We start from the raw sequence: 17,056 nt of genomic DNA, 5'->3' as shown, positions 1-17,056 counted from the left end.
TTTAAAAAAAAAAAAACTTTATGCCTATAATGACACTCACAATAGGGATCGATTATTAATCGATTATATTATTAAATGATTGATTATCAATTTTGTTTTAAATAATAGAACATTGATTGGTTCAATTAACTCATTCAGTGCCAACGTCACGTTTTTCATAAGCCCAGAGTGCAAATGACGTCGCAGACGTCATGACATTTTTTTTAAATATTTATTTATTTTATTATTATTTTGAAAAAAAATGTTCAGAACCTAAGATATGATGATTTGAAGATTTGCTGCTCCATTCACTTCTTGTTTAACTTCTTACTGAAAAAGGCTGTATCTTGGTTCCTAAGCACTTTTTTTTTTACAATGTATTTTTGGCCTTGGCACAGGGGTGATAAAGCCAGAAATAAGTTTGGCACTGAATGAGTTAACGGCACCCCTAGATGACATAGCAGCACAGAGAGACTCCGTTAAACACATTTCACTTTGATTGCATCCTCTCTATGGAGACATAATAGCATATGGTGACCTTTACCCTTGTGCAGATGACCTTCCCATTGGAACAGTGGCAGGTGTTGCAGTCGTCCTCCCATTTGGCTCCATCAGGGGTGACGTGTCCATTAACAGAGCAAGGTCGTCTTGTTACTGTATAAAACAAAAGCAAATTGCATTCAAGTATAAGTGAATGAAGATCAAGTGTGTGTGTGTCCGTTGGCGCTTTTCCACTGCGTGGTACCGGCTCAACGGGCCTGTTTTCCATTTCAGCACAAATTTATCATGGGACTTTTTTTTATATCACATCTGTCGAAAGTTGTTATTGCATCACGATGGACCCCCCCTATAACGGAATGGACGCTCCCAAAATACTTTTAAACTAGCCATTTGTAAATGTGAAATGAATCAACATTGAGCAATTGCATGGTCTATTTCTCACCTAAAAACATTACCAGGAGCTGTTTTTGTTGGACTGTACAGATGAAATAGAGATCATTTCCAGACAGGAAATGCACTCTCCTATGCAGCGGGTTGTTACGTCGCTATGATGAGTAAAGCAGCAGTGGTTCTCAAACTTTTTCATGTCAAGCCAAATGATATCAAAATATTTTGTTCCAGGGACCCCCAGAAGCAAAGATTTGTGTAACAAATGTTCGCTTTAAAAATATATATATTCTAAGGTTTGCACTTAATGTTCAAGATTTTTCAAAAATAGCAGATCTACAAGCTCATAGCACGGCACGGTGCCGCGCTATGAGCTTGTAGACCTGCTATTTTTGAATAGCCAAAGTATAAAAGGTTAAAATTATTGTGATGCTATATCAACACATTTTTCTGGGGACCCCCTGGAACCCCTCCAAGGACCCCTGGGGGTCCCCAGACCCCACTTCGAGAACCAATGGAGTAAAAGTAAGTCCAGTCCAGGGGGACTCGACTCACTTTGCAGTTGGAAAAGCGCCATATGTGAGTGATTTGCTCTTTGAGAAGACGCGTTACCTTCTTGACAGCGAGGTCCAGTCCTGTCTGGAGGACAGAGGCAGCGGTAGCCATTGATCTCATCCACGCAAGTGGAGCCGAAGGCACAGGGAGAAGACTGGCACTCGTTAATATCTGTCAGGGAGAGAGGGAAAGCTACCAGTAAGGAATGGCTCTCCAAACAAACAGCTCCCATGTTTAGCTACAACACGGCGGACAAAATTGTCGGTCAGAAATCTGCATGCACATCTAAATTCCCCAAGGACCCAATTCACTAAAGTCACATGTGTCATTTGAACCATATGCACCACTATGTGCACCACGGCAGTTAATAAAAGACAAGCAAACAAGCTTTAAATCAAGCCTTGGACCATTTGCCCTGTGCGGCTCGATATTAAAAGCAGCATCATTAGCAGGTATGCAGGAGCTAAAGGCTGGACTTAGCAGAACAAAGGGTTCCGAATGGGAAAGAATGTGGCCATCTGAAAGACTTTAAGAGGGAAAACAATCTGTGTAATCAGTGTCAGGGAGCATGGCTGATTAGCTGTTGGCCTGGTAAGCCTGTTTCCCCCCCGGGGACGGGCTAGCGGAGAGCAGAGTGCCGGGCCCCGGCAGAGTGACATCTACATGGCCAGGGCCCTGGCCCTCTGCCTAAAGCACAGATAATTGGCCGGCTAGACCTTCCATTTGGAGGGGCCGCGACCGTCCCATTCAGATCAGGCCCCAGTCTAAACCAGGGATCAGGGAGAGGGGGAGGCGGAGTTAACCACTTTCGACCTGGCGTTCCATTTTTGAGCGCCATGTCATTATAGGCAAAAATGTTCAGGAAAAGAAAACGAACTAAAACGAATATAGCAGATCTACAAGTTCAGAACGCGTCACGCGCCGTTAGCTTGTAGATCTGCTATATTGAAAATCTTTATTTTTTTATCCCACGATTTTTGTAACCCGTTTTTCACCCAGTGCCAATTGCCTAAGCTGTAATCCTGGGCGCTACTCTCCCTCTGCCATCCTGGGGAGAGCCCCGAACTGAGCTCATGCTTCCTTCAATGCATGAGGAGCTAGCAAGCCTCTTCTTATCACCTGACAGGGGGGGGGGAGTTTCTCCGGTAGGACGTAGCGCGTGGAAGGAACACGTTATTCCAACCAGTTCCTTTCCCCTCCATCAGGTGCCCAGGCTGACCAGGGGGAGGGGAGGGGGGGGGGGGGGTTATGGGTTATTTGGACATCTTTGAATAGGGCTTAAGTGGTTTATACTCACTGATGCGACAGTCTGGACCGGCGAATCCGGGGGCACACTCGCATCGGTACCAGTTATCTCCGTCGACGCACGTTCCACTGTTGTAGCTGCATGAGAGGAAGGAACAGTGGTCAGCGTCTTTAAGTTTATCACTGGAACATCTCAGGATACCCTAAAGACCTCCGCGTACATGCTGATATATACGTATCTATCTGCTCTAACTTATGCGATTAACACTTCACATTCAAAACCATTTTCAGGGGTGGATTTTTTTCCTCCAATCAACATATAATAACCATTTCTGGTTTTAGGCAATCAGGCTTGTTCTCTTTAATGGACAAAAGTATGTATGGGTTTGGGAGTGAGCTCCTCCAGAGCAGTGTGGTTAACTGAAGCGGTGCCTGGGAGCTCACAATAGAGGGTTAGCTGATTGCACCCCAGGAATGACAGAGAAGGGTGTGTGCCTGTTTCCCAGTGGAGACGGCAAGAGAGAAAGAGATAAAGACAGAGAGAGAGAGAGAGAGCCTGCAGGTGAGAAACCTGCACCCTGTTTACGCTAATCTAACTCTACAGGAAATGTTTGGCTTCCACTTACCAAGGGTGGGGACTGCAGTCGTTGGTATCTGAAATAGAATGAAAGAAAAGAGAGAGAGTGAGAGAGGGAGGGAGGGAGAGAGAGAAAGAACAAGTGAGTGTGTTATTTTTCACATGCATTGGAGTGTTTAGGGCAGATGACAACACGGAGAGAGAGAGAGAGAGCACGTCTGAGCTTGCGTGTGCAGAGGCGTGTTGGGCCGGTCGGGGCTCCACAGCGACTGATTACTCTGCCTTATTAACTACGCAGAGCAAACAACGCCGGCGTCTCTCACCCTCCAAATGAGTTCCAGCTTTTCCCCCCCTCTCCTCCACACCAGCGAACCCCCCTGTCCCCCCATAACCCCCCCGTCCCCTCCCCTCCCCTCCTCTCCCCAGTTCCCACCCCGACACTTCTCTCCCTCTGTCATAAAACGTAGAAGAGGGGGAATTTATGTTTTGGAGTACACGCATATAAGGGCAGGGATCCCGGCGAAGCCAGGGAAATGGAAGAGGGCTGCAGAACAAGCCGACATGTCACTGTTTGGACAGGAATGCACGAGGAGAAAGAGAGAGAGAGAGAGAGAGAGAGAGTGGTGGTGTGGAGGGGGGGGGGGAACATCTGTCTCCACTTTCCTCAGTTTAAACCCCTTTCTCTTTCCCTCCCTCCTTCCCTCTCTCTCTCTCTCTCTGTCTCTCATGGCCGGCAACAGCCTGCAGCCAGAGTGAGGTGGAGACAGAGAGAGAGAGAGAGAGAGAGAGAGAGAGAGAGAGAGAGAGAGAGAGCGAGCGAGCGAGCAGTGGGATTGTGTGTGGGGGGGGGGGGTTTGAGGATGAAAGAAGGGCAGAGGTAAGGATCACAGTGTGGAGGGAGGGGGGGGGGTCGGAGAGATGAAAGGTATACATGGGACTGACAAGAGATCTGGGACTGTTCTTAGGCAGGGAACGTTTCTTTTTTTTTTGTATTATTATCGCTTAACTGTTACTTCCCACCATGACCTCAACGGGTGTTCCTAGCCTGGAGGCGCGTGTGTTGGTATAATAGTTGGTACTCACTCTGGGTGCAGGTGGGGCCCTCCCAACCCTCCTTGCAGACGCAGGTGAAGGTGTCGCCGCTCACCACACAGGTGCCACCGTTCTCACAGGGGTTGGGCAGGCAGCTCGAGTTCTTGGCTGAAACGGGAAAATGGGGGAAAAGGCCGGGGGGAGGGGGGGGGGGGTTACTTTTATGTTACGATGATTACAGGTTATCGGCAAAATCAACCGTCTTAAATGCTAGCGTTACATGAAGAGAAAACCGACGTCGGTTAGGTCGATGGCGGCCGGGTTCTTATTTCTCCCGTTAGGGGATGTCAGCATTCCGCATGCCTTGAAATAGATTATCAGTGGCAATAGGGGGTTCTTGAGCCGAGAGCTGTCAACACCGAGGAAAAAACTAAAAAAAACAGTGGAGGGAGATGGGAAGGAAGGGCGCGATGACAGACCTCACATATCTGGCAGATAAGAAAAAAAAGAGCTCTCCCTTAAAACTATGTATTAATATAGGCATGTTTTTGTGTGTGTTTTCACCAAATACCCAGTGGATGTTTTCTTTGTGACTTACCTATGTTGCATGTGGTCCCCTCCCAGCCTGGAGAACATTTGCAATGGAACGAGTCTCCTTCGTCGTGGCAAGTGCCTCCATTGTTACACGTAGCCTCGTCACACTGGCTCTCGCCTGTGGGGGGGAAGGGGGCACCATTGAAATATTAGGATTGCTTCAGCTGTACACACACACACACACACACACACACACACAGTGACACACAAGACTTTGCATATGGAGACACATGCAGCAGATCAGTAATAATTGCACAGCCATGAGCACATACCACGAGCCTGCACGGACAGACAACATGAGTTGGGCGGGTGCGCAAAGTAGAAAAGAAAAAAGGGAGGCTCTTACGGGAGTGGCAGGTCTTTCCCTTCCAGCCGTTCTTGCACTCGCAGAAGAAGTCAGTCACCAGGTCTCGACACGTCCCCCCATTGTGACACGGGTTGGTGCTGCAGTCGTCAATGTCTGGGAGAGGAACATCAAAAGGAGACGAGCATGATTTATGCTCGGCGTTTAACACGCAAATCGTCCGCCAAGCAGTAGGTGCACTTGAAACGAACCAGCTACGTTTGAGTGAGAGAGTTGGCACAGTTAAGCATGTGAATAGATTATATGATGCCAGGAATCCGACTCACTGATCTCGCAATGGTCGCCTTCCCAGCCGTCTCCGCAGATGCACTGGTACACGCTGACCTTGTCGATGCAGGTACCTCCGTTGCGACACGGATTGCTCTCACAGTCATTGATGTCTAAAGACGGGAGAAAAAAAACAAACACATTATTGTAGTAGAGCTTTTATTTTATATTCTTTCATTATGCATGTGCTGCCGTTTGCCTTCAGCGTCGGAAAGGCAATCTCTGTGCGTGGCCCTTACTCTCATGGCAGTAGGTGCCTCTGAAGCCCTCCTGGCAGTCACAGCTGAACTGGCCCCCTGCCTGACTCCGGCAGCGACCGTGGGGACCGCACACGTTGGATGAAATGTAGCGCTCTCCTCCTGGCGTGCTGTTGGATGCAACGGCGACCGTACAGCTGTCAATCACTGTGAACCAGAGGAAGAGAGAGACACCCACTTGAGTTGAGGTGACGGTATATAGGGACCGACTGACGTGAACACAACAACGCACTCGGGACAAACAAATCACTGTGAATCGTACAATGTTGTTTTGTATCAGAATTCGAGCTGCTGGTTGAAAAACAAGTCTTTGTCAAGAACGTGATGGAAAAATTTAATCAGAAGAGGCAACAGCAATAAACTGGGCTTTTCATGAGCAATTCGGACTGATCTTTTTCACTCTATGCTGAAATCCCTCTCTTTTCCCCCGCGTCTGATCTGGTTAGACAAGGGGGTAAATTAGCTCCCCTGTAAACACTAAATTCCTGCCAAGAAAAGGGAATCACACGGTCTATGGTATCGGGCTCCGTGGTTGGTCCACACACACACACAAAAATGTGCACACTCATTGAAAAGAAAAAAGAGAAAAGAAAAAAAAAGTCGAGGTAGCCCACCAAGTCATTACCAAGAACACACACAGCGCTATCAGGCTTTTGCCAGATTTTCAGGAGACTCGGAGGAGGGGAAACTTTTTGGAAAACACTGCTGGTGGAAGAGAAGGGGGGGGGGGGGGGCAATCCATCAAGGAAGCTCGACTCAGAAAGCAGCCCACCTTGGCCTATGGAGCTTTGCCTTTGAAACTGAAACTTTTTAGGTATTGCTCCCATGGGAAATGTGTGGGCAAAGCGTTCGGGGCGAATGGCTGAAGTTCGAGCATTGCTCAGCGCTGCGCCGCGGCACGCAACGCGGATCGCCTTACGCAAAGCGCTTGGAAAGTTTCGTACGGTACGAGAAGAGCAGGAGTTTGTAGCTGTTGGGAGACGGGGGAGACGTTATGGTGCCGCACACCACGGTTGCGGGGGTGGGGAGACGCTATGGTGTTGTGCACCGGAAATAGCCGATCTACAAGCCCACAAGGCCTCACAGCGTGATGCATTGTGAAGCATAAACCGAGCCTTACCTTTGCACGTGGTGGTGCGACAGTGGTCTTTGAGGTGAGAACAGTTCTTGCCCTCGTAATCCTCTGAGCAGGCGCAGTAGTAGTCCGTGGCCAGGTTGAAGCAGGGCGCTCCGTTCTGACATGGGTTGGGCAGGCAGTAATCGATATCCAGCTGAGGCAGAGAAGAAAAAAAGGTATTGAAAAGAAGAGCGATGAACCCGATAGCTGACATAGTTTTCTGCAACACTAAACAGAGCACAACCCACAGCATCCTCCCTGCAGACGATGCCAGGAAACACACACACACACACACACACAGAGAGCACTCCCTAGGAAAGGAAAAATAAGGCAGAGACATAGGAGCCGTCCTCTGAGTCTGGGGTTCAGTGCTGAGGAATGCATCCCTCTGTAGCCAGGAGCAGCTTCAACAAAGCGCTGCCTTTAAAAAGGAGGATTGTGGAACAAGAGCCATTTAAGAGGGTGGGGCAGGAAAAACCGTTCACAATGAGCCCCAAAGATCCAACAATGCTGGCAGAGGAGAGCGGACAAGATTAAGATGCTAAATGATAGAAGGGTGATGTGTGCGTTTTTTTTTTCTGTGTGCGGTTAACGGTTTGCATGAGTGATGATCGTGGCGACAGACGCTGGAGCCATTTCGCTTAGGGGTCTCTCACCTGGCAGAGGTTTCCTGAGAAGCCGGCCAGACACAGACACTGGAATCCGCTCACGTCGTCCTGACAGCGCCCGCCATTCAGGCACGGAGCGCTGGCGCACTCGTCGATGTCTCTCTCGCAGTGCTCCCCGGCATAGCCGGGCGGACACATGCAGCGATAGCCGTTTACCAAGTCCTGAGAGAGAGAGAGAGAGAGAGAGAGAAATAGAGAGAGAGAAAAACAAAGAGGGTTACCCTCACGTTGCCAAGAATTCAGTAATCACTTTGAAAGGGTGGAGTCTTGAACAATAACTGTCAAACTGGGAAGAGAACGAAGAGTAGAGAGGGAGAGGCTGTGGGGGGGGGGGCTGCATTATCACAGCTCCACAATTATTTCAACACATTTTCCTGGCTCCGACTCAACACAATAATGTTTATGGTAATTCAATCTGATGGCGGTCAAGGAGCCTCTATGTCCCTCCCTCACAAACCCCTCTGAACCCACTCCCGTCAGATTTGATTTCAGAGAGGAATTCCACAACAATTCCACTGTTGGGTTTGGAAGAGAACGGTTTACAGCAAGACGGACTTGAAAACAAGGAACAAAAGACAAGTATATAAACAAACAAGGAAGCAAGCAGACAAAGCGGTGAGACCAGACAGCACGGAAATGGTTCTGACAACAACAACAACAACAACAACATACATACCTTGCAAGTTCCCCCATTCAGACACTGGTCCTTGCAGTCGTTAATATCTAAAATGGGAAAAACAGATCTCCGGATTAATGCTCAGAACGTTGCATGTCTTAGCTTAACAGCCCTATTTGTAAAACCAGTTCTCCACCTCATGTTTTTCCCTTTGCAAGGGGCCTGAGTAAAGCTTCGCAGGCGCTGGAAAACATTCCGCCTCAGATAATATGGGTACAGAGTGAATGCAACACTGCGTATTGGGCAATACCGACTGTGCACGGTGCCAAGTGAAACCAGAGCAGGATTGTTTTTAGCTTGTGCTAATAACCATAGCCCTGGCCACACACACACAGACCTTAATAATGATCGAGGCAAGATCATTTACACCGTAAGACAAGACCAGCCGAGCCTTGTCCAACTGTCCAGTTCTCTGGTCTTTGTATTAAAAGTTATGCATGTGCTTGTTAGGGCTGTCACGATTCCAAATTTAAGTTGACGACAACATATAGAGCCTTTCAGGCTTCGTAATCAAAGAAATTACTGACGTATTTAATCATTTTTATACATAATAGTAAAAATAGTAAAAATAGCAGAAATAGTCATGACTCGTTGTAAGCTTGCAGATCAACTATTTCCATAAATGTGTGAAAATCGATTGACGATAACGCAAAAATTATAATATCTCAAATAATCGCGATTAGACGATTATGCAATAATTGTGACAGGCCTAGTGCTTGTGATTGAGTGAGATTATAGCAAGAGAACAGAAAGGAGAGCAAGAGAGAGAGAGAGAGAGAGAGAGGAGGCAGACAACACCACACAGCTCTGAAGCAGACAGCCAATCGACTCACTGGTCTCGCAGTTCTGCCCCGTCCAACCAGGGATGCACTCGCAGAAGTATCCGCCAATCAGGTTGCGGCACGAGTTGGCGTTGACGCAAGGCTTGCTGTCGCACTCGTTGGCATCTGCAGTGAGAAAGGGGACGGGGCCAATGGGTCATTGTTTGCCATCATGTTTGTGTGCTATCGATACGATTGAGACTAGCGAGACGTGAGTAGGGCTGTCACTGTCACCATTACACATTTAAGTCGACGATTAATTGTCACTCAAATAATTGCGATTAACGATTTAATTGTGTGTTAGGCGTTGAACATTGGAACATATGAAGCCTTTGAGGCTTCGTAATAAAAAATTGCACAGAGCAGATATGACAAATAACTATGAAATATAGTACAAAGAAATTAATGACATATCTAATCATTTTTATTCATGTAAAAATAGCAGAAATAGCTAATCTTGACGCGTTGTAAGCTATAAGTGACGCTATTTCTGCTTTTAAATAAAGCAGAAATAACTTCGTGACGCATTGTAAGCTCATAGATCTGCCATTTCTGCTTGATTTAATATTTTAAAATATGAGAAAATCTTCTCAACATGGAAACGATTATGAGGATTATGCTAAAATAATTGCGATGATCTAAAATAATTGCGATTAGACGACTTATGTAATAATTGTGACAGGCCTAGCCCCACGTGAAGCAAAAGAGAGATTAGAGAGCTCACCTATGAGACAAGTCTTGCCCGTCCACTGCGTGGGACAGTGACACTTGTAGCCGTTGACCAGATCCTGGCAGGTGCCTCCGTGGTTACACGGGTTTGGACCGCATTCGTCGACATCTGAGAGAGTTTCGGAGAGCATGGTCAAATTCAGATGATCCTCCACACATCATATTTTTTTTGTAGTGAAGGATGTAGATGTAGTTTTTGTGTTGAGCTGTACTTACTGATGGCACAGGACGGGCCGCTCCACCCTGGGGCACACTGACATTCATAGCCTTGGCTGGTCTCTGCACAGCTACCGCCGTTGGAGCAGGGATTGGACAGACAGGCATGCTCCGCTGTTGAGGAGATGGGGGGGACGACGACGACGACACAGTTTTAGAAATTAACCCACACACAAACAACCCCAACAAAATGAGTTGATTTAGTGTCACAACATTTTAACCACTTTATCCATATTTTATAGTTTGGCTATTCAAAAATAGCAGATCTACAAGCTCATAGCGTGGCACTGAGTGCCGCGCTATGCTATTTTTCAAAAATCGTGAAAACTTGTGCAAATCTTTGAACATGTATATACATTTTAAAGCCAACATTTGTAACTCAAATCTTTGCTTCTGGGAGGTCCCTGGAACAAACTATTTTGAGATGGGCGTCCGTGGCCAACAGCATATCAATTTGGGGGTCCTTGACACGAAAAAGGTTTGAGAACCACTGTTTTAGAGTGTTTGGCTTTGTTCAGACTGTTGGCAAATTCCATTTGTTTCTCAGATCTGATCTGATCTGTAGGATTGATTGACTGTCCACACTGTTACTTGCAAGTGATCAGATTGGATTTGTGTAATTAGACATCGTCAAGCTGTCTGCATTGGTTGACGTAGTAAACGAGGTAATGACATACTGTAGGCATGAATAATGCTTAATTTATCGTTACTCTGTAACATGGTGAAGTTGCTTGCCCATCTGCAAGCTCACAACACGTCGCAACTTGTAAATTGGCGATGTCTGACGAGCGACACCCTTGTATGACAAAGTATGAATGAATCAGGCTTCAGTTTCCAGTGTCCTGACTGAGCCAAATCAGATGTTCAAACCACCCAGGATGTGGTTCAAATGCGCTTTGCAGAAATCAGCTTCTATGTAGTTATTTAGTGTTTCAGACACTTAACCAAATAAAAATAAAAAAAAGCCAATCTGATGCCAATCTGGATAGGCCAAAAAAATTGCATTTGGGACGCCAGTCTGAATATAAGCTATGTCACTCTATGCTTCACAGCTCATTCTTATAATACAGGCCCATCCAGTGTTTCCAGATTCTGTGAGAGAAACAAGCAACCAGGTCTAGGAAAACCAGCCCAAAAGAAGCGACTATGGGCCCACATGTGCACTTTTACATACACATCAGCTATTTGAAAATAGCAGATCTACAAAGCTCACAACGCGTCGCAATGCGACGCGTTGTGAGCTTGTAGATCGGCTATTTTCAAAAAAAATCTCGCGGCGAAATTATAATAAGCAGATCTGGCAACCCTGGGCCCCCCATCTATCCCACCCTCCTTGGGACCACCCTATTGTCAGCAGGGTTGTCCTATACCTACACCAACAACCCCCCCCCCCCCCCCCCCCCCACATCCCCCACTCTGCCCCTCTACATCCCGCTCAGATCCCTGTCTTGCCTCTTATTACCCGCCCGGCGGACCACACCGACAGGAAATCATCTTTCATGCTAAGTTGACCTGACCAATGCACCGTGACTTCCCTTTCTGTCTCCCCGCCATTCTTCCTGTGAGAGAGGCGGCACAAGATGAGAGGACTGGCGGGAGAGAGAGAGAGAGAGAGGGAAGGCTCCGGCTCTCTCTTTTGTGGTCCGATTTAGGGATGAGTGGGTCCGGAATGAATCAAAAATGAATGATTCACAGGGAGAGAGTCACCAGGCTCGCTGGAGGTGACCGGCGGGATAGTTCTTGGTATGCGGGCGGGGTGGGGGGGGGGGGGAGGGGAGGAGGAGGGGAAGAGGATGCAGGGGTGCAACTGGGGGCCTCTCTCCCGCTACAATAGCCCTGGCCAATCCGTTGGTCTGTGGACCTCCTGTTAAGAAGGGCACGGTTTCCTGACATCTCTGCAGTTAAGCTGTCAGCGCCCCGCGAGGCTCAGATTTAATGAGGAAAAAACCATCATCTCCATGGTAAGTGTTCCCAGCAGCTGAACTTTAGCACCGTGCCCATCTGTCTCAAGTGTCTGAGGAGCTGAGCGATGACCGACCCTGGCGGATCAAACCACTGGATTACCTGACTCGGGGTGGGGGGCGCCCAGCCCACAGTGGAAACAGATTAGGGCCGAGTTACCACCTCCTCTGATTGCAAACTCAGGTGACCTCCTGACCCTTTCCTCTACGAGCTCATCAAGGCCAGAGTCACTCCCTTTTTGTTCTAGATTTCGAATCCCATTACAGATCAGTTTTTTTTATTCTACTGAATGAATCAAGCTCTGGCTTTTTATTGTCTCACCAATCTTAAAGTTAGATGAAAAAGAAAAAGAAACTGGAGATTGAAATGCTTTGTAGGGGCTTAAATAAATTGTCAAAAACAGATAGTGTCAAACATTTTAAGTCCAAAGTTGTGTATATAGTACATAGTGCTATATACTGTACAGTATGTACCCCAAGTGACACTTGGATACAAAGAAACTGAAATGCTTATGGCGTTCTTACCGTAACCAGTAAGAATTTGGCATTGAACCTAGCAATAGGTTTGAGGAACTTACCCCTCTCACAGTTGGCTCCAGAGTAACCCTCAGCACAGGAGCACTGGTACTTGTCTGGTCCAGTGTTGATACATGTCCCTTGATTGAGGCAGGGCTGGTGAGTGCCACAGAAGTTCAGATCTGTCAGGGAGGTACATTTGACATTTAGTTTAGACATTTAGCAACACAACTTGGGGGGGAAAACTTAAGACACATGCACACAAGCTTTGCAACCAAGACTTCGTAAAAAGAAATTGAGAAAGTAAATGAACCTTTATCGCAAAGATGGCCGCCCCAGTTTGTGTCACACAGGCATTGCCAGGGTTCTACACAGGTCCCATGCACACAGCCAGGGTGGGGGATGCACTTGTCACAGTACTGGCCCTGCCAACCATACAGACACCTGCAAGACACACACACACAGAGCCACCAGATATTTAGCCTCTGCAACTGAACCTAGAATAAAAAATTGCTACACAACCACACACACACACACACACACACACACACACACACACACACACACACACACACACACACACACACACACACACACACACACACACACACACACACACACACACACACACACACACACACACAGTATCTGAATATTTTTGGTTAACCTAAATTCCTTTTAAAAGCAATCTTGTGATAATCTGAACTTAATGAACTACGAATTAGCATACACAGATGGAGCCACGCAAATGAACAAACAAAGGCGCTATTCTTGCCCTAACAACTGCGCTATGTCTTAAAAGACCACAAATGAATCTTAAGTAGTAGGCATGTTTATGCAACAGCTCTTCAACAATACTTGGGGGCAAACAACAGAGGAGTATTTAGCCTTTTACCAAACAAAAAAACAAAACACTAAATTACGGCTCCAATGGGACCTTTAGCATGGCTAACATTAGCATGCGGCCAGACGCTCTCTGCAACAACACTGTGCCTGTGGCTTGGCAGCAGTAGCTGCCAGGCAGGGGGAGTGTTCAGCCCACTCTCTAAATCGCTGCTGTTACTGAGAACACAGCAGTAGTAGTGGTCCTCCAAAGCTCTTGATCGTTGGTTCCCATGAGTCAGGAGTCAAGCTCTGTGCCTCGGGGCTGCTACGAGGACAGAGCTCTCTGACCACGGAGACGTCCAGGTCCATAATTACGCTGATAAAAGTTGGCCCTTCTTTCCTGGGCTCCGTAATTAAGGTAATTCAGGCCTGGGCCACTGACTGATAACTGGGCTCTTTAAAAAAGGGTGGCGATACGGTGCTCCTCAGGAGCACGGTAGGCAGGAAATCAGTGTCCCTCTGGGGGAACGGCACGCTGATTAGCCACGAGAAACGGACGGACTGTAAAAATAAACGCGTGGTTAAGTAAACACCAGTCTGTGATTAAAATGGGCTATTCTTAAAAGTGTGCTAATCCTCTCCATGAGAAGCAGAACTGGATTCCACAGTGGGATCCGAAATTGTCACTAGTTAGTTACATAGTGCCAAAGTGCCAGGGAGGTGGACGATACATTATGAAGCACTATGTGAGCACAGAAACATTTTCAGTTCTAGACAGAAAACAGGCTTGGTTTCAAGGAGCTAATCCATGTTTGTAGCTGTATAGGCAGTGGTTCTTACACTTGTCTGATCCTGTGGTCCCTTGGTGCACTGTCATAGTTGAATAACAACCCATTTAAAAAGTCCAGTCTAAAATGCCCCAGGGAGTGTTGTTAGCAGTGACTATGCAGACATAAGATTAGCGACTGCCCCTGCCTGGCCTGCAGCTCACAGCACTTAGAACCGCCTGTTGTATAATGCTACAATAAAGCCCTGTGATGAGAAAGCAACTCGTAGAAAGCAACTCTCTACGACGTAGACCAAGGGAAGCACCAGCATTTGCCAAGACGGTTTGCTGGCTGAACGCATCTAAACAACTTAAGCCCTTGGGTTTGAAACGCAACCACACCTGTGCAGAGAACAAGGCCAACATTCCCCATTCTGACAAAGCCAGCCATCATAAGAAAACTGATGATGTCAAAAAGCTTGTGAAAACAATGCAGCCGCAACGGAGAAAAACAAAACTTGATCAAGGAGCAGCTTGATTTGTGGCCATACCCGACAGGCGAAAGCAACCAATCGCTGAGAGTTCTACCACTGTAGGGCCTCTTTACAGGATGAGGATATGATTGCTTTTGGTTTTTAGGAAGAACTGAGCACAATACCCCAGCTCTGATAGGCATCTGCAGCCTGGCTTTCCTTCAGGCTGTGTTCACAAACGGCATTAGGAAACCATTAGCTGCACAAACAGTGCACTTTTAGGCTCATCCAAGAGTTACACACAATTTGACTGATAAAGCCCGACTCATTAGGGGGAAATACATATAGCCCACAATTTCAAACATGGAGTCTGGGCCGTTTAGCCTTTCCTCTCTCTCTCAAGAACTTTCCTAGCCCGCCAGCCAGCAAGCTAGCTAGCTCCAGACCGTAGTTTCAGAGGACAGCTTCCTGAACTGCGCAGCATGCATCTATGTTAAAACACTGGTGCTTGGATCCAATCCCTACATGAGTGAACACAGCACTACAGGCCTTCTGGCACGGGCCGGCATCATAAGTTAAGACACTTGAACTGCACTTTCCAATTCCAAACAGCGGTCCTAATACGTCTCACATGATAAAACCCCAGTTTGTCAGGTCATGAATCACAGGCTGATAAATAATGCTGAAAATAAGAGAGGAGAGTGAAAAATCATGATAACTTACTTGCAGCCACCTGGCTCTTTGCACGATCCATGTTCAGTGCTGCAGCCCTGTCGACATATAGCTACAGGAGAGAAGAGAACAATCGGTTTACTTGCCTGGTACTCAGATTCATGACATTTTAGAACAGTAGAGTATGTCCTACGTTATACAGCCATCGTACCGTATACCCTACAATAATAAACTGACAATAAACATTTACTACTGTCTCACACCTCATGCTGCAACTTCATACAGGTCCGTCCTACCTTGATATGAACTTGATAGGATTTGAGAATGTTTATTTCGAACGTGCAAATTAACCCATTGAGACCTGAAGCCGATTCTACATGTCTCCTAAATCTCAACAGTATTCTGAAAAACGTATGTTTCTATATCAGTGGTGCTCAATCTTTTTCATGTCAAGGACCCCCACAATTATATGTATTTGGCCGCGGACCCCCATCAAAATATGTTGTTCCAGGGACCCCCAGAAGCAAAGATTTGAGTTAAAAATGTTCGCTTTAAAAATATAAATATTCAAAGATGTGCACACATTTTCCCGATTTTTCAAAAATAGCAGATCTACAATCTCGTAGTGCGGCACTCGGTGCCGCGCTATGAGCTTGTATATCTGCTATTTTTGAATAGCCCAAAGTGTAAAATAATGCTTTTTAGCTCAAATCTAAAAATGACACAGTTCCAGGTCTTAATGGGTTAAATAACAAAACGGATAAAAACCTGTGTTGCAGTCTGCTCCGGACCATCCGTCTAGACAGGTCTTGTTTCCATTGTAGTCACAATTGTAGTGTCCAAAGAACTCGTCCCTCGGCCGGCAGAACTTGTTGCAGCCAAAGCCGTAGTAATGCTCGTCGCAGCTGACCCGGATCTGGTACTCAAACTGGGCTATGGGGCCGTTGTGGGTTAATTTCTGCCAGTGGGGGCCGGGGTTGATCATGGCGGAATGAGAGGCTTTCTCTATCACCTGCCCATCTGCACCTAAAAACAGTTTCAACACAGTCGGTCAGTGTCCACAACCTCTATGGATGCGGTAATTCAGGGGGGAAAAAAAGTATAAAATCAACAAAACTAGGCAGGTATCTATCATAATGTTTGAGTACAGGAACGGGACTAAAGGACAGTACAGGAAACATGTGTCATGCACTGTACTTTACTGCAGTGGTTTTCAACCCTTTTCATGCCAAGGACCCCTAAATTGATATAAATTTGGCCGCGGACCCCCATCTGAAAATGTTTTGTGCCAGGGACCCCCAGAAGCAATAGATATATATATATATATTCAAAGATCACAAATCTTCAAAAATAGCAGATCTACTAGCTCTACGCGGCACAGCATATGATGAGCTTGTATATCTGCTATTTTTGAATAGCCAAAGTTAAGTGGTTTAAAATGATTGTGACGCTATGTTAACTAATTTCGCTGGGGATCCCCCTGGTACCCCCTGGTACCACTGGTGGTCCCCGGACCACTGGTTGAGAACCACTGTACTCCACTGTACAGTGCTTGTTCATGGGAGTTCCAGTGTGAAGAAGTGATGATCTGTGTGATACACAGCAGGATCCCAAATGTCCCCAAAACATTCTTCTGACACAAATTGCAGAAGATCTCACTGACTCACGGAATGACTATGTAATTACAAGACCGTGTGCGCCCTGGGGAGGAAGGAAAGTGCAAGGCGGAAATGCAGAAAAATGAAAAGCCTGACTGTAATGAGTACTGTTCACTGCCTTTTTTCTCACGCTCTCTCTCTCTCTCTCTCCCTCTCTCTTTGCCGGCTCGGTTTCCGTCTCTCAGGTTTTGGAGAGCGTC

At 46.8% G+C, this 17,056-nt stretch overlaps 1 protein-coding gene across 1 annotated transcript in view; it reads right to left on the bottom strand.

Moving 5' to 3' along the window:
- Positions 1-17,056, bottom strand: part of jag1b (jagged canonical Notch ligand 1b) — a 38,294-nt gene that overhangs the window by 8,150 nt on the left and 13,088 nt on the right. The window contains exons 4-22 of the mRNA XM_080448575.1: positions 15,967-16,224; positions 15,250-15,310; positions 12,776-12,906; positions 12,525-12,644; positions 9,986-10,099; positions 9,765-9,878; positions 9,053-9,166; positions 8,220-8,266; positions 7,532-7,705; positions 6,879-7,029; positions 5,741-5,905; positions 5,501-5,614; positions 5,217-5,330; positions 4,875-4,988; positions 4,328-4,444; positions 3,294-3,321; positions 2,720-2,805; positions 1,480-1,593; positions 524-633 (exon numbers count right to left, since the gene is read on the bottom strand). Of these exons, the coding sequence (XP_080304701.1) occupies positions 524-633; positions 1,480-1,593; positions 2,720-2,805; positions 3,294-3,321; positions 4,328-4,444; positions 4,875-4,988; positions 5,217-5,330; positions 5,501-5,614; positions 5,741-5,905; positions 6,879-7,029; positions 7,532-7,705; positions 8,220-8,266; positions 9,053-9,166; positions 9,765-9,878; positions 9,986-10,099; positions 12,525-12,644; positions 12,776-12,906; positions 15,250-15,310; positions 15,967-16,224 (2,246 nt within the window). The remainder of the gene's footprint in view (positions 1-523; positions 634-1,479; positions 1,594-2,719; positions 2,806-3,293; positions 3,322-4,327; positions 4,445-4,874; positions 4,989-5,216; positions 5,331-5,500; positions 5,615-5,740; positions 5,906-6,878; positions 7,030-7,531; positions 7,706-8,219; positions 8,267-9,052; positions 9,167-9,764; positions 9,879-9,985; positions 10,100-12,524; positions 12,645-12,775; positions 12,907-15,249; positions 15,311-15,966; positions 16,225-17,056) is intronic.

The sequence above is a fragment of the Gymnoscopelus braueri genome (genome assembly GCF_963280865.1).
Source record: "Gymnoscopelus braueri genome assembly, chromosome: 14".
Classification (NCBI taxonomy): Eukaryota; Metazoa; Chordata; class Actinopteri; order Myctophiformes; family Myctophidae; genus Gymnoscopelus; species Gymnoscopelus braueri.
The sequence above is the reverse complement of the archived record's forward strand: the minus strand, read 5'-3'. Positions and strand labels throughout refer to the sequence as shown.